General features: G+C 35.5%; 1 protein-coding gene across 1 annotated transcript; it reads right to left on the bottom strand.

The window, feature by feature from the left end:
- Nucleotides 1-23955: 23955 nt before the first annotated feature.
- Nucleotides 23956-25199, bottom strand: LOC147497170 (uncharacterized). The gene is made up of 3 exons (XM_086562786.1): nt 24892-25199; nt 24438-24786; nt 23956-24354 (listed from the first exon to the last, which is right to left on the bottom strand). Exons 1-3 carry the CDS (start codon nt 25197-25199, stop codon nt 23956-23958), a joined length of 1056 nt encoding a protein of 351 aa, XP_086418912.1.
- Between the last annotated feature and the right edge of the window lie 487 nt (nt 25200-25686).

A 25686-nucleotide genomic window follows, 5' to 3' on the forward strand; every position in this document is an offset into this window, starting at 1 on the left:
ATGCATTCTCATGCAAGAAAATGGAAATCGAAAGGGAAGAATTAGAATTAATCCCTTTTGTATTAATCTAATTTGTCTGTATGAAATTAGGAATATTTAGGCTTTGGTCCTATTTATAGTAGCGATATTAGGCTTTGGTCCTAATATTAATCAAACACGTGAGACGCATGTGTAAGGGTATTCTAGGTATTAAGTAAAATACAAGACAGTCAACGAGTTTGACTACCAAAAGTTGGACTAAAGTTTAATTTCCAACTATAAATGTATCAAAGCCTAATATCGCTACTATAAATAGGACCAAAACCTAAATACCCCTTAATAGTTCCATTAATGCTATTTGCTACTATAAATAGGACCAAAACCTAAATGCCCCTTAATAGTTCCATTAATGTTATTTGCTACTATAATGGATTGATTTGTCAATGGGTTGTATAAATATTTAAAGCTTGAGTTATAATTAATGTTCTAGGACTGTTTAGGTAATGAAATTGTACCTATTGTTATTCTGCTATTGGATAGTTTTGGGCTTGAAATCGGTCTTGATAACTGCTTTTAATAGAAGCAAAGCTTTGTTAATTCTTTTTTATTACCTTTTGTCGATAGGCACAAATATGGATAAAAATTGGATGAGTATGCCACATAGGCCTGAATATGTACAACATCGTAGAGATTTTATTGCGCTTGCCAAAAATCATTTAGACAAGAAAAGCCGATGTCGATGTCCGTGCAAGAAGTGCAATAATAGGTACTACTTGTACATCGATGAAGTAAATGATTATTTATTTACTTCAGGTATCGACAAAGATTATACTCGATGGGTACATCATGGTGAACTTTTTGAAGTAGTGAGTGATGATGATGATGATGATGATGGTTCGGGTGGTGAAGGTGGACTCTATCGTGGGGTAGAGGAGATGCTCGCAGATTTAGAATCAAGTCATATGGGTATTTCACAGCCAGAAGTGCAGCATTCAGAACCATTTATTGCTCCTAATACAAGAGATATCAATCCAAAACCATTTGATAAACTCTTGTTTGAAGCCCATCAGCCTCTGTATCCGGGTTGTGAAAATTTAGTACGTTGGATTTTCTTGTGAAGTTGTTTCATCTAAAGATAATTAATCGTTGGAGCAATAAATCATTTGAGATGGTTCTCAAGTTGATTAAGGCTACATTACCAACTAGTGAAATACTCCCGAAGTCCCATTATGAGGCCAAGGCGTTATTGCGGGACTTGGGACTTGGTTATGTATTTATACATGCATGCATGTATCATTGTATGCTCTTTTGGAAAGAAGACAAATATCTTGAAAGTTGTCGAGTTTGTGGTGAACTGAGGTATAAAATTAATCAAGGCAAGGGTAAAAAAGTACCACAGAAAGTATTGAGGCACTTTACACTTAAGCCTAGGCTCAGAGGTTGTTTATGTCGAGAATGACTGCTGAAGACATGAGATGGCATAAAGAAAAACGAGTTCGAGATGACAATGTACTAAGGCATCCTGCAGATTCAAAAGTCTAGGAACATTTTGATAAGGAGCATCAAGCGTTCGCTAGTGATCCTTGCAATGTTCGATTTGGCCTTGCAAGTGATGGGTTTAACCCTTTTGGAGACATGAGCAATGCCTACAGTATGTGGGCAGTAATGCTTATACCGTACAATATGCCACCTTGGAAATGTATGACAGAGCCATTCATTTTCATGTCTCTTCTTATACCTGGACGTACAACACCTAGAAATGAAATTGATGTCTATTTATAGCCGTTGATAGAAGAACAAATTGATTTGTGGTAAAATGGGGTGGAGACATATGATGTCATGACGAAGTAGATGTTTGTAATGCGCGTAGTAGTGTTATGGACTATAAATGACTTTCCAGCATTTGGGAACTTGTCTGGTTGGTCCACAAAAGGTAAAATGGCTTGTCCGAATTGTAACAAGGATACATATTATTTGTATTTGAAGAATGGACAGAAGCAGTGTTACATGCACCATAGTCAGTTTCTGTAGCCAAGGCATCCTTTGAGAAAACTTCTTAAGCAATTACCTGGTGGAATTAGTGGGAGCAAGTCTGAACCGAAGAAGTTAACTGGGGAAGATGTATGTTTACAGCTTGAGCATGTTGAAGAACAAATATTTGGAAAAAATCTAAATAACAAGAAGAGAAAGCTGAGTGAGATTGAGTATAATTGGACAAAGAAAAGTATATTTTTTCTTTTACCATATTGGAGAACCATTGAGTTGCGTCACAACCTTGATGTCATGCACATTGAAAAGAACATTTGTGAGAGTGTTTGGCAACATTATTACATCTAGAAAAAACAAAAGATACAGCAAAAGCTCCAATAGATTTGGCACTATTGGGTATTAGGCCAGAGTTACATTTGATTCCCAAAGGTAATAAGTTTGTTATTCCCCCTACTTGTTATACGATGTCACCTGCTGAGAGAAAGAGCTTCTGTGAATGGTTGAAAACACACTACAACAAATGGCCTTTTTAGCGATAAAAGTTTTAGCGACGACAGGATATCATAGCCAATGATTGCTTTTGGCGATGTTTTCAATCATAGCCAATACTATTTTGAGTTGCTTCTGAAAAATATTTTTACTGACGAGTTTTAGCATAGGCAAAAGTTGTAACCATTATTAGTTGAACAAAAATATAGTTTTGGCAACGTAGTCAATGTTGTAAATTGATTTTTATATTTTAGCTTAGTTTAGGAGCGTTGGTGATTGCATTTTAGTACCGACGTTATTCGAAATTGTTGCTACTAATGGGGTTTCAACTACACAATAATACATGTCGCTAATTTACTTGATACTAGGGACAAAATTATCGTCGGAAAATATTAAATTAGTTTGATGAACAAAATTTCTTATTTACAGCACTCTATTTTTCGCTAAAGCCTTCTCTATTTTTTTGCTATTGCTGCCCATTAAGAAAATAAAGAAATTAAAACGGAAACCCTAAGTATCACCAAAATAGAAAAGAAAACAAAATAAAGAAACAAAAGCCCATCTCTCTTCTCTCCTTTTCCCACACCTCCATCTTTCTCTCTATTGAATCACCTTTTTCTCGCAACGCTCGATCGAATCAATACACCAACACCGGCGTACATGAATTCCATTAAGTCTATGTTCTTGTGGAAACTTTAAGATCGATTTCTATTTCTATCGTTTGAATAACTGTTGAGACTCCCCCAAAAGCGGAAACCTTGTGTTGGTCAAATTTGTTCTTATTTGTTAAACACAATGTAGTCACTACCCACTAATATAGATTTTGAAATAGTGTAACTTAACCATTTAAGTCAGTCCAAATTCTGTAAATTATTAGAAAGCTTTCGGTTAATAGGAGTGGCCTGGAGAGAAGAGGGGAAAAACTAATTGCCTCCTTCAGTTGTACTATGAGTCAGGTTATTGTAAAAAACCTACTTAGGAAAGGCATTGAAGTTGTTGTAGAAAAAGTCATAATATAATCCGATTGCCAGATCTTCTTTTAAAGGAATCCATATCCCAATTAGAGAAGTTTTCGAGTTGGTACAAGCTTTAGAAGTAAGGACGAGTTCCCTGTAACATGTAATAGTATATAGACCAATTTCATTTAGTTGTTTGGAATTGTTCTACCTTTTGAAGTTGAAATTTGATGGGAGGATTTCATTTTAAGGTCATAGAGAAGGTAAATTGTAGTTTGGTTGTCATATTGCTCAATAATTCAGCACAAATTCTATACAACAGTGAGTGATTTGATTGTGGATTTGTAGCATTAAATTTGAACAGTCACGTTTTTCCTGCCCGAATGTCTGAGATTATTGGTTGATTGTGTTTCTCATTATTTTGAAAATTTTGGTGTTATATCAAGTCTTGAATTTTAAGATATTGATTTTTATCTCTCAAGTAACTCAAGGCTTTTAATTCTCTCTGATTTCTTTGACTAAGCCTAGAAATGGAAATTCGCAAGGTTCTCTCTTCCTTTATCATCATCTTATTCTGACCTTTGTCTTGCCTAAGCAATCCAAATAGTCACGTCTTATAGTTCAACTTTGGTAGCCTATATAGTTGCTTGTATTTGTTTGGAGAACCTTTTACTCTCTCTCACATTCCTTGTGACTTGAAAAAATTTGAATTGTGTTCGCATACTATAAATACAAATAAAAATACCTTTTCTCCACATCTGTCTTGATTAATTGTTTTTTTTTAAGCTAACTTTTTTTTTCTGGGTTCTTTCTTTACCATTTTTGCTTCTTTAACTTCCTTTATAGTAAGTTTTTGTGTTGTCTTTGTCTTTAGAGTTGTGCAATCTGTGGGAAACAGATAAGTTCAAGGTAAGTGAGTTTACTCCTTTTTTAAAGAAGAGGTTATGGTAGCCAAATTCAATGTTGGAAGTGGCAATGCTAAAGGGTTAGTTGTTTTACTTCTACAAATTATAATAGTTCTTTTTATGATAAATAGTTTATTTGCTTTAATCCAGAATGTTAGTATGCATAACCAGTACAGCCGCTCATGCCTTGTCGTCAACCATTGTGCTAGTTCCAAATCTTTTCTACGGATCCGAGCTCACATGGTACAGTTAAATGATTAATTTTAGATATTAGAGATAGGGGGTTTTTTTTTTATGTCTTATTCTAGTACTAACTTTGGAAGTTTGTTTGTCTTTTGAAATGACTTAGCCAGTTGATCCCGAGACTCAACAAGAGGCTGGGATGATTGCAATTTATCGTAAGACTCATTTAAGTGAAAAAAGGGTTGGGGTATCCTAAAGCAGAAAATAATTATGTAATTAACTCGGACTTACCATTGAATTTAGCTAAATCGTAGTTTTGTGAGATATTTATATCTATTCATTTTTTTTTTCAAGAGAGAATGGTGGAACTCCAAAATCAACCTACACTGGAAGGTTCTAACCCATTGACTGAAAAACAAATTTTTGATGAAGTTTTGGGTGTAAGACATGGTTATAAATGGGGTAATGGACATGGCGAGGCTCCCCCATCCCCATCCCCATCCCATAAATGTCTGGCTGGATATGGACATCCAGATGTGGATCAGTTGAGGGCAAGGGCAGAGGAGGCAGAGGCTCAGCTTGAAGAGCTGCGAGCGTGGAAGGCAGCGGCTGAAGAAACACAAGCAGCACACCAGACACAATTTGAACAACAACAACGCCAGCTGGACTATCTCATGGAGAAGCTTGGTGGTCCTTCTTCAATGTGGTATGATTTATGAACTTGACTACTTTCTGATTTGTGTTGGTGTTGTTTGATTGGGTTTTAGTTGTTTGAAGTCCCATAGAATGAATAACCCTCCATATAAGGCATCACTATCCTTTGGGTTGCGTTTATTGAGTTGTCCCTAAGTTATAGTTTACCAGATTTATGCCGTGTAAAATAACTTATAGTTTACCAGCTTTCTCTATACGTAGCAGTAACTTTACCAATGGCTGCGTGCTTTATTTTCTGTCTCCACACTCTCTTGGTAGATGTTAGGAGTTAGTATGTTAGTATGTTTCAAGTTCTTACCTATTACCTTTTAGCAAAAAAAAAAAAAAAAATGTTTCAAGTTCTTAAGGAAGAACTTGACAGTAGACTCCCTTGAAAAGTCCTCTGTGGGGGCAAGTGTATATTCTATTGGAGCAGCACCAAATTTGGTGCAAACTTTTTATTACAAATATAGAATAGGTAGTGTACATCATTACCATCTAGGCATGTACATAATTTAGTCTAATTGTTTCCGGAACTAAACGAGAAGCCCCTTAGACCATGAGGTCACTATAAGTTTGAAGATTACACTTGTATCTCCTCTAAAGTGTAGTGAAATACGTATTAGCAATGTCGTCGCCTCCTGAAGGTGGAGTGGATGATGGTTATGTTGCTAATCTACAATCACTCTTAGTTTGCTTGTCATTATTATTTTTTCTTGCCAAGATCTTTACACTTTGAGTAGTACTTGGTACTTTTAAAATAGTTGCGTGACTTTGTGAGTGTCCAAGAGGTAGCTCTCTCTTGTTCTCATAGTTCCCAAATTTTCACCAAAAAAATGAAAAGAAGAAAAACATATCAAATTTAGAACTGATTGATATGGGGTATTTTTTGTAGTTTTAAGGGTCTTATCAGAGTGTACTCTCGCTGTTCTGTTTCTTTACGCCAACAAAAACACAAAACATATTCACCCATCTCAATTAGTATCCAGATAACACAGAATTTATCCCACTAACCATTCCCCATGTAAGTGGTCTCCCTGAAGGTGCTGAACTTACTTGCATCAGATGTATCTCTTGAGAATGTAATTCTCTTGACAAAATGCTTTGATCTCATACAAGATCAAATAAATAATTTACTATTCTACAACACTTTTCTTTGATTTGTTGATTGGATACCAACATTGGCAAAACCACTTGGGTGTAAGTATATTTATATGTCTTTTGGTAGTGTTGCATCACATCTGCTAAGCTATGTTAGTTAAATTCTGGCTGTCTTAGCTTTGTTCATTAGCTGTCTTGCTTGTGAGCATACCCTGCTTGTTACTAGATATATTATTTGGTCCCTTGCAACATTTTTCACATGCATATTAATTTATTTGCTTAAGATAGTCTAACTTACTTTGACTTGATTTTTTAAACTTGAATTTGTAAAATACCTTTGGGAACTGTTTTGTTTAGTGACAGTTCTTACTATCTTGTGGGTAGCTAACATTATAAGCTTTGGAAGCTGTAATATTGTTTATGATTTCAGTTGCGTGTATATTGCTTACTCATGTTATTATGTTGTACAATGTAAAAGGTCTAATAGATAACATGTGCAGATAATCGTACATTTAAAGAGGAGCGTTGTGAAGAAATGGCGGTTTGGAATTGCAAGAGGTCTCAGATGAATTAATTAAGAAGAGTTTAGAAAAAAAATATGCAACTTATTTGTTTATAACAGAGTAAATTGACCCAATTTTATTTATTGAAAATTTGTTGCTTATTACATATAATTAGATATTTGATGTTATGGTTTTGTTTGTAGGTTTATTTGTTGAATGGTAGTTGGGGGGAGGGGTGAAATTTGTACAGATGGTGCACAATTGGCAATGATATTAGTGATACAAAAAGTCTTCTGCAGCGTATGTAGTATCAGAACATGAACATAACTAATAGACTTTTTCGGACTCTAGTAGACGTCGCTTATGACACCAATTTTTAAATTTGTTTTACCTTTGTTGACGATGGAAACGTTGCTAAAAACACATAAAATTCAAATATTTTAAATCTTTAAATGACGATAAAAATATCGCTTATATGAACAAACTTTCAAATTACTGTTATCTCTATGGACACTAAAAACGTTGTTAATACTGCCTTTTCTTTTAAATTTTTTGGACTTCTAGTGATGATTAAAACGACGCTAATAGTGCTAAATTTTTCAATTTTTTTGAACTTTTATCGACGATAAAAACATAGCTAGTAATTCTCATTACTGATGATTTTGAATTATCGCAAAAACCCCATCTTTTGCAACATTATTGCATTTAGAATGCGGAAAAGAGTTAGCGACGAAATTAGGGAAATGGCGACACTAGGAATTGTCGGTGAATATATGATATTTGGCGACGTTGAAAAATCATAGGCCCATAACATTGTCGACTATAACATTAGCGACGCTCTCACGACACTCCAAAAATCGTCGCAAAATGCAATTGGCGACGTTTTAGCAATTTTCAACGACAATTATTTTTGTCGCCAACGACCTGTTTCTTGTACTTGTAAAAGAAAGGTAAACGATACACATATAAATAAATAATTGCAGACACAACTCCTATATGAGTTTCGTCCATTATGGAGATAATAGAAAATAAAAAGTCGCTTGGGACATAAGCGGACACTAACAAGAAAATCATAAATATTACCATATATAGTTGTTTCTAATCATGCATTTTCCTCCGTTTGCTCCTCACTTGTGAAGTGAGGCTACTTTAAATCTTGCATATCTATGACTACTTTCTATGCCTTCATCCTGTTTTCATCTACCATAGCCAACCTATTTAGTGCAATTTGGTCGGATGGGGTATATAGGGCTACTAAGTGAGGTCGTGTGCATTGTATCAACCTTAACCCAATCAGTGAAATGTGTACAGAATTCTGGGAAAAAAAGAATCGCATTATGCTGCAAACCATAACAGGCATAAGAAGGTACTCATGCCTCATTGTATGGGCTCGTGCTAAACTAGACACTATGGTCTTGGGAATATCAAAGTCCATACGTCCCTCAGCTAAAGCAAGGAAAACGTTACAAGTGGCGCTATTCACAGTTCAAAAACGTCATTCCTCTAATATATTGAGCATAATGAAAAACATAGTAGAGCATATGTTAAGGGACAGGCTTTTAAGGGCTATGTTATGTTGGCCTTGGTCTTCTAAACAGAAGATTCCCGCCCCATAAGTCTCATAGGAGTATACATAGTTGTAATAGAAGGCATTATCCGACATGTAATCCCATGTGTCTTGGCCAGGAGGCATAGAAAGTTCTAGTGCTGATGCTAACAAAAATTTGCTTAAATCCATTATTTCATTATTTATGGTGACAGAGAACACTTGTTCTCCATCTTGGTTATTAAAAAATTTACAATTATCATAGAAATAAGTAGTAAGTTGATGTGAATAAGTATCACATGGATATACCAGTAGAGGGTGCCAACCTAATTGGTTAATCATGTCGTCGAAATAAAAGCCATAAATGTCACTATCAAGCAAGTTTTAAAAAGACTGTTCCGGTATAACTTTTGGAGTATGAATTAAAGTACTGGAAGTTAGAAAAGTGGAACCTGGAAATCCAAGCTTGGAAGCTTGTGGTGAGGGCACGAGCGCGCTTGGAATAAACATTCAGAGAGCGCGGTGCGCGAGTAATAATGTTGATACCAATTAATACGAGCGCAGTACACGCTAAGTTTGTGCTTTTATAAGGCGCGTGCGTCCTCTGAGATGCAGCGATGTGTTTAGGGTTTTCAGTTATGAAACTATGTGCTTAGAGATTGATTTTATAGTGTTTGGTTGCTAAGTCTAAGGCCGGATTGTTGCTAAAATAAAAAGATGTGAAAAAACATATTTTTAGAATAGTTTCCTACACATGAATTCTATTTCAGTTTTTAAAATTTCTATATATGATTAGCTTCCAAAATTCCCTAAAATTTTTGACATTTCACAAAATTTAAAGTTCCTAATTATATTATGGATCCCAATTGGATGAAACAAGGCCCATGGGTTGCATATATATAATGGGTTTTCTCTATTAGATTAGCTTATGAAATTCCATGAAACTTTGAAATTCCTCGAAATATTAGGTACCTAATTACATTGTGGATCCCAATTAATTTTAATAAAGCCCAAGAGTGGTTATATTTTGGCCCAAAACTTATATAAATGGTATTAAGGCATGCAATTTCATATGTTCACATATATTAAAATATACCACCCCTAAACAATTTGAGAGGGGGTTCATGACATTGATCAATTAAATTACCTAAACATGTTGAATATCAACTTAAAAACTATATGGTAAAATAAAAATATGCGATTAATCATGCATTAAATTTAACAATACGTGCATAGATGAATAATCACATAAACAAATAAATACTAACTACTTAACTAAAAATGAAATTAACAATTAATTAAACAAAAGTACTAAAATTAAAACAAGTACGAAAATTAAATAGTTATTACAAAACAAAAATAATTCTAAATCAAATTCATCACAACAAATGTAAAATAAATAATTTATCCCTGTGAAGAAGAAGGTCCTGAACCATCAGACGGACGATGACAACGACGCTCACGTCTAGAATTAGAAAAAGAAGGCGAACCTCCTGGCTGTGGTAGATGTCTCAATACCTCAGCCTGGAAAGCTGTCTGTGCCTCTTCTATATTCTCTATAGAATTAAGCATGTCGGCGTGGTTATCGGCTATGGTTCGAATGTTATGCTCTAAGCTGCGGTGATCACGTTGAATGGAACCGTGATGGCTCTGTATCGATTCACAGAGCGTAGTTAGGTTTCGCTGATGATCAAAAAGTGTATGCATCCTGCTATGGAGTAGTGAAAAGCATGCAATATCAAAAGTATCACGATCCATAACATTCTAAGCAAAAGAAACAGGATATTCATCATCATCCTCATCCTGATCTATACCATTAGCTCTCTCTTTAGGCAATGTCCAATGCCTTTGAACACAGTCATTATACGCTTTTGCGTTTGAGTGAAGCTTAATATGAGACCTAGGTAACTCAAGCACGCAACCCCAAGATAACATAATCTTAGTAACTAAAACAAGAAGGGGTGCAGTGTTAAGGTTTACAGCCATAAGCTCTTCACGTAGAAAATCAATGAGGCAAAAACCATACCTCCTATTCTGCAAAACCAAAAGAACGTGCAGGAACGACAAGTTGATGTCACTTGACTTCGAAATGCTACAGAGGTTCTTTCCTAGCTACTACATCACAGCCAATTGGTTAATACTCAGTGACTGCTGCCTGGCACAGTGAGAATGATCATTATATCGACCCTCAAGCAGCGTCTCTAGCATCAACTGATGCACTCCATCAAACTAGGATCGCTGTAAGGTCAAGGTGACCTATTTCGCTGGTATCTCAGTGATGGTAGTGAGCAAATCATGAGTCACATCCATGTGAACTCCGTCCAAATCCACAAACATTCTCCCTGAAGGAAATATCCTCTTATTACGATAAAAATGCAACACCAAATCCTCATGGTAGTACTCCTCAATAGAATACCATATTCTATCCCACCCTCTAGCACACATCTCTGTACCATAGAATGGCTGGAATATCTCGTTAAATGCGAATTTTGGCATGATTTTTACTGGTCGGGCCATTGTATGGTTGAAACTTGAATACGGGTAGGGGTTTAAGTAGGGGATAATGGTGGAAAGGTGTTGTAAAAATTTGGAGAAGGTCTATTTGGTTGACGTCGTGTGGCGCGCTTGGATTCCGTTTATGATAGGCGTAGTGTGCACTGGGATCGATTTAGGTTAGATTGTATTTTGTTTGAGAAGATGAAGTGAATGGGTCATTGTTGGATTTTAAATGGGATGGTCAGTGGGGTGTAAATATCGTGGGTTGTGTGGAAAATTAAATTTTAGCCCAAGCCCAAATCTTTTATAAAATACCCATCATGTCCTGCTGCCTCGTAAACTTAAAACTAAGACTCCCGATTCGTTAACGGTTTGATTTTTGCAAATGAGCTATGAAAATGATCAGCATGAAAAATGATATCTAATGATCTAGGAAAAACTCGAATCTAACTGTTGGTGACATATGAAATGGTAGAAGAACGCCTCAAAATACGTAAATGGCATAAGTTATGAGGGCGAAGGAAATCTAGATGACTAGATTATGTCAAACAAATCTATACAATTAAAAGCAGCATAAACAAAGATAGGAAGTTGAGATAACAAGGTGGGGTGATTACCCACCCCCAAACAAAATTTTGGAGTTTGATGAATTTTTTTTGTTGTGGTGAAAATGTGGGTATTTTAAAGTCAGATACCCTAGACTTTCTAATCTATCTAATATTTATGGGTTTTATAGTTTCTAATTTTTATGAAAAGGATTTTTGAAAAGCAGAAAACAAACAAAGCAAGTAAAAATGCAAATCACTCCATAGAGAAACACTACTCAAAAGAAACAAGAAAAAGTGCAAGAAAGGAATGCGTGAATTACATGAACATGGACTAAGGATCCGACACTTACAACCACACACTCCGAAAGGAGGGTCCGGTTACCTTAATGGAGTAATTACAAAATATAGAATATGGATAGGAAGTACACAATTCATAGAGGGTCAGTCCTCATAAACAAGATATTGTAGAAGGGTTTCTTCTACAGCGGGCGAACGTAATTCATGAAAATGTTTTAAGCGTTGGCCGTTTACTTAAAAGGTATTATTGTCCTTGGGATTTACTAAGGTAATTACTCATTGAGGAGTGACATCAGTAACTAGAAAAGGTCCAGACCAACGTGTTTTTAATTTACCAGAAAGAATATGCAAACATGAGTTATATAGCAAAACTTTTTGACCAAGATTAAACTATTTATGCAAAATATGTTTATCATGAATACGTTTCATGTTAGCTTTGTAATCCTTTGCTGAATCGTAAGAATCGCTACGGATTTCTTCAAGCTCATTTAATCATAATTTGCGCTTGACACCAACATCGTTAATGTTGAAATTTAAGCTTTTAATAGCCTACAGGGCATGGTATTCCAACTCAAGAGGCAAGTGACATGGTTTACCAAAAACTAAGTGGTAAGGTGACATACCAATAGGTGTTTTAAAAGCCATTCTATATGCCCATAAAACATTTATTAGGCATCTAGACTAGTCTTTTTTATCAGGATTAACTATCGTTTCTGAAATCTTTTTAATTTCTCTATTGGACACCTCTACTTGACCACTAGTTTGAGGATGATATAGAGTTGCCACCTTATGGGTAACTCCATATTTCTTGACTAAAGCTTCAATAACTCTATTACAAAAATGTTTTCCTCTATCAGTAATGATGGCCTTAGGTACACCCAAACGTGAGAAGATAAACTCCTTCATAAACAATACTACAGGTTTATGATCATTATTACGACAAGCCATGGCTTCAATCCATTTAGAAACATAGTTTACAGCTACAAGAATATAAATGAAACCATGTAAAATAGGAAACGTGCCCATAAAATCAATACCCCAGACATAAAAAATCTCCACTATGAGAATGGGATTTAAGGGCATCATATTACGTTGAGTAATACGCCCAAGTTGTTGACATCTAATACACACTTTGCAGTGTGCATGGGCATCTTGAAACAAGGTCGGTCAATAAAAATCGCATTAAAGAACTTTGGCGGCAATTTTCTTTCAACTAAAATAACCCCCGCATGATTGGTCATGGTAGAAGGATAAGACTTCATTATGCTCCCACTGGGGAACATAACGATGAATTATCTGATCCGCACAATATTTAAAATAGTAGGGTTCATCCCAATAGTAAAACTTAACTTTGGCCAAAACTCTCTTACATTCATTCTTGGTCCATATATCAGCAATGATCTCAGACACTAAAAAATTAACAATGTCTGCATACCAAGGTGCAGAAAAAATTAAATAATGATGCTCATCCGGAACAGAGTCAGATATCGATTCAGAATCACTGTCATCCTCATTAGCTAACCTAGTTGAATAGAATTATATTGATTGTCATTTAGATAAAATTGAAGCATCTGAGAGAACATTATACATTTGGGATAACATTTCCACAAGTCTGCACAGTTTGGTACATTCCAGACCCAATGATTATTAATGGGAGTAATATGTGTACCACTATTCTGCGGGAATGGGGACCTTTAGTGAAAGAATGGAAGTAACTTAGTTTTCTGCCACATTCTTGATCCTGTGTACCAACCTTTCCTTTTTTAGTTCAAAACTTTAGGTAGTAGATTTTCTTATCCTTTCCTTCCCTCCAAAACCTTCTTTTTCGGGTAAAAGCATCCACAAACCAAGGCAGAAAGAGATAGAATTGCTTCAGGCAACTTGAAACCAGCTTCCAATCGACATATAATGGATATCTCTCAAGCTCCTCTTATTGTCAATGCTACGGTAACGACTGCCTCTCTATGGAGTTCTTTATTTAAAGGTCTATCAGCACTCACAAATACCGCCTTGAAGAGCTTTACTCCTGTTATGCAAGACGGAGTTGCTCAAGTGTTTCAGAATATAATCGATCAAGGTAAATCTCAATGGGAAGACTACTTAATTGGATATTTTCTAGAAAAATGCCTTTCCTTTCCAATGGTAAAGGAATTTCTTACAAAAAATTAGAAATTGAAAGCTTATTTCGAAATCACAACTGTTAAGGAGCTGTTATATATTAGTTTTTCAAGTGGTGAGGATAGAAAAATGATTCTTGAGGCTGGACCAGCATTCATTGCAGGTTGTGTTTTTGTTCTTAAACCTTGGTCAATTGAAATAGAAAAATATAGGAGTAAGATTGCTATAGTTCCAATCTGGCGGGTTAAGCTTAATGATGATGTGGACACTAGATGGGATCTCTTATGTGGCGAGCTTAGTTGGGGGACCTATGTTCATGGATGAAGCTACAACGAAAAGGAAAAGACTTTCCTTTGCAAGAATATGTGTTGAGATTCCGGTAAATCATAAGTATGAACCGACGGTCAAGCTAAAGGTTGAGGAAAGAGAAGTGATGGTTCGTTGGAGTAGAATACACATGGAAACCATCGTCTTGTGAGAAATGCAAGATTTTTGGGCATAACACTGCTAAATGGAATAAGATGACTACACAAACTTGGGTTACTCATACAACAGTGGAGCATGGAGGCACTAGTGGAAATGTAAACCAACATAGAGAAGAGAATGGAACACAGATGATTATGGTCAGGGTAGACACCACGGTCAGAGGGACTACGGTAGAGAAAGAAAATGCAAATCATAACACAGTGATGCCAAAGGTAAACACAAATGGTGAAACTGCTCAAGAGGATGAACTATTTAATGAAAGATCACAAGTATATGAAGAAACCAGGAAAAAACTTCCACCCAATGATATGGAATGCAAATATGGATTTGGTCTTCACAATTCTCAATATATTGCTCCATTTGAAGTAGATGATATAATCGTGAGAGGTGAGGCAATATACTCCATTGATTTTGAATGGAAAAATCGTTTGATTTGGTAACCATGCATCTCTACTAATAGGCACTTGAACTTCAACATCAATAGTTTAGGTACTTTTGCAAGTATTTGATATCCATGCATGTTACATATGACAATCACAGTAACGAACTTAAACACTAGCATGCATCATGTTAGGACTCTAAGAGTATTAAATATGGTACTTGCATGTTCATTGATGAGCAACATATCTAACCTATTTATTTCATGTGTGTTGTAATCAACTGCTTCCTAGATTCGACTAACCCTAGCTTTAATTCTCCAATTTCCATCACCAGTGGTATTAATTTTGTTAATGCAATGGCGTTTGAAAGTCGTCATTTCTGGAGGCACCTGGGGCTTGCAATGTTTGTTTAAATTGCAAGTGCGTAAGTAATTGGGTTGAATATATATATATATATATATATATATGTGTGTGTGTGTGTGTGTGTGTGTGTGTGGTAGCAGGGCTTACCTTGACTTCCAATGGGCCCTATTCAAGCTCTTTAGAAATGGGCTTTTTGTTTTTTTAGTGGAATGGGCCATTTGTAATGGATTATTGTTGGTTTTTCTAAACTATAGTGGGTTTTTCTTAATAAAATGGACCCTTGATTTGAGTTTATTTTTAGGGGCCCTATGCAAAGGCTTATACAATATATAAGCCCAGGGTCAGCCTTGTGTGCTAGAAGTAGAAAGTAAACCTAATTAAGAAGTTTTGAAGTCGCCAAGTTCTTAGTATGCGCGTTGTAGTACGGTCTTATATGGTCAAATTGATGTATTAAATGAAGCATATTGCAGGCTCATCCTTTGTACCATGATGCTGTAAAAGTGCATATGATTATTGTTGGCCTATCGGATTACTTGCTGGAGATATTGAAGATATATGAAATAAGGAAAATAAATTAGCTATCCAACTTAAAGACGGTGCATTAGGAAGCGCGTAAATCATTTGTGTTTTAGTGGGAGCGAGCTGAGATCTCTTTGGTGTAGTAGATGTCATCTGTCAAGGTAATTAATGTGTGTTGACGACAAAGTTTGTTTTTATTTGAGCAAGCCCCAACCCATTACTAGGCTGTAGACTAAATTCGACTGATATGTGTTGAGCAAGTAAACCTTAGAAGCATGAAGAGGAACAAAAATCAAGGTATGAATAGCCTCTAAAATAGGGTGCGCATGCCAACTATTACAAAACTAAAGCAGAATTTACACTAGTGGAATGTCCCAGATGAATACCTATTTAGCAGTCTTTTAAATTTGAACATACTTAGGTAGTGATGTCAGGTTTGTGAAAGTTGCAAAGACAAATGAGAGTGGATAAATATTTACAAAACTGTCAGTATTGTAAGGAATTTGATGTTAATAAAAATAGGGTTCACTGAATTACATGTCAGTATTGTATTATTATTAAGGGAAATTAAATCTAAGGTAAAGGGCATTTGAATCATAATGAACTATGAAAATATAAAAAAAAAAAAATGTTTGTATAATGTAAACATAATTTCCATGAAGTATAAAAGTATGGAATGTAGTGTTCTGGGAAAACTCTGTAAGATCACTAAGATTGAACTATTATTATTAAGGTAAATTAAATCTAAGGTAAAGGGCATTTGAATCATAATGAACTATGAAAATATTAAAAAAAAAAAAAATGTTTAAGGTATAATGTAAACATAATTTCCATGAAGTATAAAAGTATGGAATGTAGTGTTCTGGGAAAACTCTCTAAGATCACTAAGATTGAACTAATGTTTGAATGAATATTGAGGATTGAGATGATGTAAAACTGAGCTTTTGTATTGAATAACAATGGTGGTTACAAAGTTCTCTCTCTCTCTCTCTCTCTCTCTCGTTTTACCAAGTATTTCTCTAATGAATTCAATCCCCTTCTTTCTCTTGATCATCACTTTATATAGTCTTCCAACAATAGTGGTGCCCAATCCTATCCTGACGCGTGTCCATTCTCATTCTTCTCCTTCTTTCTTCCTGCTTGTTCTTGTAACATATGAACTTATATGCAAAATACTAACAGTCATGTCGATATTTCGAGTTAGTTACGATATTATGGTTGGAATATCGGGTTGACGATATTTTCCCACGACATCACCCCCTCTCGAAACTTTCAAATTTCAATCTCGAAAATTTGAATGTTTCGAGAAAAAATCGGGAAAAAAAAAATTCAATCTGAAATAATTCAAAATTCAAATTAGCAAGCGGTTACTGTTGGAACAGAAAAGTCACATCAAAATATCAAATATAAAAACTTGCTTTCACTTTCTCTCTCTTCACTTATTCGCAAAAAGTTCGAAACATTACGAACCCCACCACCATTAACAAACCTGAAAAGCTTCAATTTGAAATTATTCACTGTCCTCTTCATCAGATATTCCCGCAAACTTGACAGGTTAGTTAGAATAAGATTTTAATATGCTTACTTGCTATCATAATCGCTTTTCCTTTATCCTGTTTATCCTTAATATCACGTCTGTTCCTCTTCTTGAATTAAGAGGGTTAGGGTTAGGGTTGGTACTTGAACGTTTTATTTGTACAACCATTATACTAACTAGATTTTTGAATTATATATTTTGATATGTTTCAGTATGACTAAGAGAAAAAATTGTGTTAATTTTAGGCGAACAATCTCGAAACAATCCTGGCTTCGATGTCAATAATGTATGTTTTTGAGATACACATCATCACCTCGAAATCCGTCATTGTCACCACGAAAACTCGATACATGTATAATAAATAATATATTATATAATAGTACTGCGTATAACGATAATAGTATCGTTGAAGGATATAATTCTAATAAAAAATTTATTATTTCTAGTGATACCGATATGTCGAATGAAGGTATCGAGTCTGAAGATAGAACCAGCTCTTCTTCCTCAGCCTCGACATCACAAAGGACTAAAACTGATGAACCAGCATGGTGCCTAATGTATCTTGTGGATGGCCTAGCGTGCCATCCTTTCGAGACTGTGACCTCGGAATCAGAACATGAAATTATGGAGGACAAGAACATATGGAGTGATGGTTTAAATCCTCATTTTCCGAAAAGACCCAACTTAGCATTAGTTAGAGTTGCATATCAAATACCCAATACTGTCACTCTTCAACACTATGCTGGATGTAGGAGAGGTACCAAATGCCAAAGTGGTGATGCCTAATCAATCATCATCACTGTTGAGCAACTAGCTACTGGTTTGCCCTTTGACTGACCTCGATTGAGAGGTACTGAACCATTTGACCGTTTCTCCTGGCCAAGGCACGGGCAATTTTTGGAGATTGATGTACATTTGTAACTATTATAATGCGCATTATGAACCTGATATGTGGAGATCCCAAAAAATTCGGCTTATCGACATTCAAACCCACTATACCTTTGTCGAACATACTGAAAAAAACAAAAGCGGTTTAAATGAGCCTAGTGGTTATTTTTATCCCAAAAAACAAAGTAACTGATAGGGTATCATAAAAGTGAATCGAGATAGTGACTTTAGATGGGCACTCTATCCTCTCATTATATCTAGTCAATGGGAGTCATCTACTTCTGTTGCTGTTCCCACTTTGGTACACCATGTTTTTAATCTTAGAGGTACGTTATCTATGACCCCATCTCTTGAAACAAAATTTTGATACTCCATCTCGGACCTTTTATCTGATTGGCCTCCCCTTATGTCCTTGTTTCAGTACTAAAACCTGGGACTTCGAGAAGTCGTGGAGAATCTACTAGAGTAATGGAGCTTCTGAAAGGCACTGATGAAGAAATAACTGCTAGAACTGGTGCTGATGAATTTCGAAATCCAGTCTCGAATGTTAACTTACAAGATGTTGACAATTATGTCGCTCCTTTATATACGTTAAAGAGTAATGTGCTTAGAGGTCAAGATCTTTCACCTCCCCAAACTGTTGTACCTTGCCAAGCTGCTCCATGTTCATTACGGCCTTGTTCTTATGAAAAAGGATTTAGAAAAACTTTTGCTTCTTTTGAATTGCCTGATAACACTCCTCGATGTTATTTTGATTATATGATTAATGGTTTTAATATGAGTGACGATCTTTTTCCCAAAATTTAAACAAGAAGTTCCAGACATCTATAATTATCCACTTTTGCAAGATGTATTTGATCACCACTGCTTATTGTACACAGATATGGCATCTCATATTCCTCGTGATCAAGACAAATCCACCAACAAGTTTCTGAACTCGAAAAAATCAACAGGGGGTAGTTTCCTCCCATGCTTCAATTCCTTCCAAAGAAAAACATGTCGATACTGGACTTCATCAAAAGAAGAGAAAAGAAACGTGTACCACTGAAGTGTTACCACATACGAAGGTATCTAAGACTGCAAAACTACCCACAACTCGCATTCGCATCGCCTCGTGCCTTGAAATCTTCAATTTGTTCAGCGACTATTCAACCCACTGCTTCATCCATTGTTCCTGGATCTTCTTCTTCATTTGAAGTTTATGTGGCTGATTTTATCCTTCGTAACAAGAAAAGGGTTCTAAAATATTCTTCTCTATTTTTTGATCCTCCGACACCTAGACTCAGAGAAGCTTTAGTTATGAACACGATTCTTCCACGAGATCGATTAACGATGGCTGAAATTCCCACTACTGAACGATTTCACATTTTGTGTTCTTCTCTCAAAAAAGTAAGTATATACCTTTGGCCTTACTCTTATAACGGTTTGCCTATTATTTATAATGTATTCATCTGTTGTATTCTTGATTTCAGGCTAAAGTTGTTGCGATCAGTCAGTTTGAGCACGATATGATTTCCCTCCGCCTTCTTAGCGACGATAATGAAATTTTTTAAAAAAACAAAGAACAACTTCAATGCTCTTTCGAAGAAGAAAAGAAAAAACACACTCTCACCATCACCAAACTCAATGCTTCCGGAGCTGCTTGTCAATCTGTGAATGCCAATCTAAAGGCATTTATTGACAAGAAAACTGAATTGATTGAAGGTTAAGGCTCTCTTATGACAATATGGAAGCAAAACTCAAATAAGAAAAGATAAATTTTGAGAAAGAAAAAGCTGAACTCATGGCTGAAATAAGAAAGGTCGATCTCGAGCTGGTTGAAGTTGATCAAAATATGAATTATTGTGTTTCCACTTTGAAGAGCTTTAAACAATACCTTCTTGCCAATGTTATTACTCAATATAACCTTGAGTCTGATGATGAGAGCGATATTCCATCTGAAGCTGCCTCCGATGTTGAGAAAGAATTCGTCCTAGCTACCCTCGAGACTGAGAAAACCAGCAATGAAGATGATGTGGAAAAAACTAGCCCCACAGAGATTGTGGCTTCCCCAACTCTCCTTCTTGACTCATTTCAACTTGCCTCCTCTACTCTAGAAGGAATTGACATGCTGGCTGGTGTTCACTTAGCCCTCAGGGCCAGATGTAATGTTCTCAGTCAACGAAAAGACTCCAGCACGAGCTGAAATTTGCTCCAATTTGTAATATTGATACAATGAGAGGTCCATTTTGCCTTATTTTCTTAAACTTCCTTCGACATATGACAAAGATCTCTTTTGCTCCTTTTGGTTTGTTAATATTTACAATATATCTGTTAGTAGCCTTTGACACTTAGAAACATATCTAAAAAGAAAATTTGAATTTTCGATACCCATCCACTAAAGAATAGTATCAATTGATACCTGGTAATATTTTGAAAAGAAAATTCGACTTTTGATACTACTTTCATTACAAGCAGTATCAATTGATACTTAGCAATATTTCGAAAAGAAAATTTGAATTTCGATACTAATCCAATTAAAAGCAGTATCGATTGATACTTAGTAATATTTTGTAAAGAAAATTCGACTTTCGATACTAATCCAATTAAAAGTAGTATCAATTGATACTTAGTAATATTTTGTAACGAAAATTTGACTTTCGATACCACTCCAATTAAAAGCAGTATCAATTGATACTTAGTAATATTTCGAAAAGAAAATTCGACTTTCGGTACCACTCAAATTAAAAGAAGTATCAATTGATACTTAATAATATTTTGAAAAGAAAATTCGACTTTCGATACCACTCCAATTAAAAACAGTATCAATTGATACTTAGTAATATTTTGTAAAGAAAATTCGACTTTTGATACAACTCCAATTAAAAGAAGTATCAATTGATACTTAATAATATTTCGTAAAGAAAATTCGACTTTCGATACCACTCCAATTAAAATAAGTATCAATTGATACTTAGTAATACTTCGAAAAGAAAATTCAACTTTCGATACCACTCCAATTAAAAGTAGTATCAATTGATACTTAGTAATATTTCGAAAAGAAAATTCGACTTTCGATACCACTCTAATTAAAAGCAGTATCAATTGATACTTAGTAATATTTTGTAAAGAAAATTCGACTTTCGATACCACTCCAATTAAAAGCAATATCAATTGATACTTAGTAATATTTTGTAAAGAAAATTCGACTTTCGATACCACTCCAATTAAAAGCAGTATCAATTGATACTTAGTAATATTTCGAAAAAAAAATTTGACTTTTGATACCACTCCAATTAAAAGCAATATCAATTGATACTTATCTTCGAGATCGATATATCTCTGTAGATAACATTGTCTTTAATCCATAATTTTTGACCTGGTATCGAGATGAGGATTTACAGATCACCAAATTTTTTTATTTGACCTGGTACCAATACCAGGATTCGAACTCGTAACCTTGCTTGAACACAAATTTGGTAATGGACCTTGTAACATTTCCTCCATATAAAAACTTATATTTACCAATAATAAATAAATTAAACTAACTGGCTCAAAACCCAACATCCACTGAATTAACCACGCCATTAAACATTAGTGAATTATCATTTAAACCTTCAACTGTCCCGCGCACAGATAACCAAAAATTACTTTTTTCATTAATTTTCCTCGTTTTCTTAGTAATCACTATTAAATTTTCTCGTTTTCTTGCTAATCACCATTAATTTCCTCATTTTGTTGCTAAACACTATTAAATTCCTTCATTTTCTTGCTAATCACCATTAAATTCCCTTACTATAAAAAGACCCTCATCTACATGATTCTAAACCATCTTTTGTAATCCTCTTACTAAAAAACACCCAACCTAAACAAAAAATGTCTCTCGTTTCGAACTTGTTTACTATTCTTGCTGTTTTTATGGTTATTCCAGAATGGTCTCATTGGTCAGACTATCCTACCACCGAGCATTCCGATGATGAAAAAAAGCCAGAAGAAGAAAAAGAAGCAATAATAGAAGAAGATAAAGAAGAAGAAGAATATGAAGATAAATGGCTTTGAGACCCCATATTGTTATGAAAAAAATAATGATGGGTTTTCGACTGACGGTGATGACGAGGATGATGGTGACGATGGTGATGATGAGAATGAAGATGACGATGAAGTCGAGGATGACGATGAAAATGAAGACTAATATTTTCTTTATGTTATTTAGTTTTATATTCGATGTGTAATAGCCCTGTTTTGCTTACGGTGTTCCTTTTTAATGAATTATTATCGCACTACTTTTGCTTAACCACCAAATTTTCAGTGCAACTCTATCAAATGGCATTTGCAATTATTTTAAAAGAACAAATTTGAAATTTGATACTATTCCCCTGACATATTTGGAACCGAAAAATAAGAAAGAAAATATCACTTATTGTTACATACCTTAGGCATCCGCCTCCTTTTTCTTTGACCTGGTATCGAGCCTACGATACCCCATCTACTAAGATTTTCATCATGATTTTGACTTGATATTGACATTTCTGCCAATACCAGGATTTTCATCACGATCTTGACCTCATATTGACATTTCTGCCAATACCAGGATTTTTTTACCCAAACTCGACATTGCTGTCAAGAACTAGATCTTTTTACCCGAACACAACATTGCTGCCAAGAACTGGATTTTTTTACCTGAACTTGCCATTGCTGCCAAGAACTGGATTTTTTAACCTGAACTCGACATTGCTACCGAGAACTGAATTTTTTAACCCGAACTCAACATTGCTACCAAGAACTTGATTTTTTGACCTGGTATCGAGATGAGGATCTACAGATCACTAGGGTTTTTGTTTGACTTGGTATCGAGATGAGAATCTACAAATCACCAGGGTTTTTGTTTGATATAATTCTAGAGATATAAAGATCTGCGATATTTTTATAGATATTGCTTTTGGAAATAACAATATCTTTATTGAATGCATAACTTCGAAAAAAAATACATCATGATACTTAGAATATTTTTTATTGATAAAATGCTTTCAAATTGCTTACATTTTGAGGCTTTGGTAATAATACACCTTCAGCCGTTTTTAAGTAGTAAGCTCTATTGATTCCCACTTTGTGAATGATGTAAGGCCCATCCTAGCTTGCTGCTAGTTTGCCAACCCCTTTCTTTTTAGTTGCTTGAGTAACCGTTTTCAAGACCAAATCACTTTCTTGAAAATGTCTTTCTCTCACTTTTTTGTTGAAAGCTTTTCTAAGCTACCGATGGTATGTATCGAGCCTTAATCTTGCTTGATCTCTTGTTTCCTCGAGATTGAGGACTTCTGTTGCCATTACTTCATTATTTTGGCCATTCGTTAAGACTTTGGTTCTGGATGTCGATACCACCATTTCTGATGGGGTTACTACTTCCATGCCATAAGCTAATATAAAAGAAGATTCACCCGTGGCAGTTCAAGGTGTCGTTCTATAAGCCCATAGAACGTTGTTTAATTTATCCACCCAGAGACCTTTCTTGTCTTCCAGCTTTTTCTTGATATATATATTATCCATAATGGTTTTATTTGTTGCTTCTGATTATGCGTTACCCTGAGCATAATATGGCGCAGATGTGAAATGCTTCACCTTGTATGATTCCAAGAAAGCTTTTACTTTTCCTCCCTTTAACTGTGGCCCGTTATATGATATAATGGCATATGGCAACCCATATCGACATATTACTCTTTCAAAAAGAAAATTTATCACATCTTGCTCCTTTATGTGCTGTAAGGCTATGGCCACTACCCACTTGGTGAAATAGTATGTGATCATGAGCATGAATCGTCTTTTACCTCTTCCAGGTGTTAGAGGACCGACAATATCCATGCCCCATAGTGCAAAAGGCCATGGGTTTGATAAACAGTGCAACTCCTCAAATGGAACGTGTTTAACATTTCCATGTATTTGGCATTGCATGCACTTTTTAGCATAACGAAGACAATCTCTTCGCATCTGGGACCAAAAATATCCTTACCTCGTCATTTTATTTGCCAATGATCTTCCAGCTGAATGGTTTCCACATTCTCCTTCGTGGAGTTCTGCAATGATTAAATGTGCATCCTCATGTGATATACACTTCAGATGTGGACCTCCTAGATTCTTTCGATATAGCTCATCATCAATCAATACATATCTTTGCATTCCAAACTTGATTCTTCTGGCTTCATTTTTGTCTTCAGGTACTTTAGCCTCAAGTAAGTATGATATATATGCTTCCATCCATGATGCCCCTAGTGTGTCGATTTCCATAACCTCTGGTTCATCAACATCGATACATCGATGCTTGGCCTCTTTTGGATGCCGATGTGCAAAGTGCGACCCTCCGTGTTTTCTAGCATCACAGCCACATAAGTTAGGGTGTCTGCATGCCTGTTTTCATTTCTATTGAGGTGCTGAAGCCTTATTTTACTAAAGTCCCTCAACTTAGTTTTTATAAAACTCAAGTAATCCACCATGTTTTCAGATTTTGCCGAATATCCTCCATTAATCTGGCTGATAACGAGCATTGAGTCACTAAAAATTGATAATTCTTTCATCTTGAGAGATTTGGCCATCTCGAGTCTAGCGATTAATGCTTCATACTCAGCCTCATTGTTCAAAGCATGGAATCCTAACGTTACTGCTGTTTCAAGCCTTTGATTTTTGGGTGTAACCAATACAACCCCGATACCACATCCCTTACTCCCAGTTGATCCATTAACAAATAGTTTCCAACCATTTGTTCCAGCCCATGGATCATCTATGTCAATAATATCCTCGGGATCTTGCAGCGTTGAGAACTTCTCCTCTTCCATGCCCCAACTAGCATCCTCACATGGAAAATCAACCAAGAAGTCAGCCAGTACCTGACTTTTCTCCGATACTTGGTTTCAGTATTCGACACCAAATTCATTTATTAGTACTGACCATTTCGACATTCTTCCTGATTTGGCAGTTTTCGCCATAGTCTGCCTTAATGGGAGATTTGTCATAACAATCACATAGTATGATTGAAAATACGGCTTTAGCCTCTGAGATGAGAATAAAAGCACCAAAGCATATTTCTCCAGTGTCGAATATCGTGTGTTTGCCTCGAACATTGTTTTGCTTTGAAAATTCACTGATCTTTCAACACCCTTTTCAACTTTTACCAATACCGAACTTATAACAAATTTTGACATAGCCAAATAGAGAAGCAAACTTTCTCCTTCATCTGGCTTTGTAAGCATTGGCATTTCTTGTATAGATTTCTTTAATTCATAAAAGGCTACTTCACATTCTTCATTTCAACAGAATTTAGTATTCTTTTTAAGCAACTTGAAAAGCAGTTTACATCGATCAGAGGTTCTAGATATGAATCTGTTGAGTCAGCTATTCTGCCAGTCAACCTTTGTATCTGCTTTCTAGTTGTTGGTGATGGCATTTGCTGAAATGCTCGTATCTGATCAGGATTAGTATTGATGCCTCGCTTGATAATAATGTATCCCAAAAATTTGCCAGAGCTGACCCCGAAAGTACATTTTTCTGGGTTAAGCTTCATGTTAAACTCTCGCAATATTCGTAACACAGTGTCGAGGTCCTTCACATGACCTTTAGCTGTCATGGACTTTATGACCATATCGTCGATATAGACCTCGACAATTCATTTGATGAGCTTCTTAAGTGGCTCCAGCATTTTTGAATCCAAATGACATTTTGATGAAACAGTATATACCTCCATTA

The sequence above is a fragment of the Coptis chinensis genome, chromosome 5 (assembly GCF_015680905.1).
Source record: "Coptis chinensis isolate HL-2020 chromosome 5, ASM1568090v1, whole genome shotgun sequence".
Lineage (NCBI taxonomy): Eukaryota > Viridiplantae > Streptophyta > Magnoliopsida > Ranunculales > Ranunculaceae > Coptis > Coptis chinensis.

What these genes read in the sequence shown, in the direction of transcription:
- LOC147497170 (XM_086562786.1), bottom strand. Translation starts at nt 25,199, where the DNA reads ATGCCAATGCTTACAAAGCCAGATGAAGGAGAAAGTTTGCTTCTCTAT. An exon ending in TCAGGAAGAATGTCGAAATG is followed by an intron (nt 24,787 to 24,891) that starts GTCAGTACTAAT and finishes TGAGGATGCTAG; the next exon opens with TTGGGGCATGGAAGAGGAGA. An exon ending in CGGCAAAATCTGAAAACATG is followed by an intron (nt 24,355 to 24,437) that starts GTGGATTACTTG and finishes AAATGAAAACAG; the next exon opens with GCATGCAGACACCCTAACTT.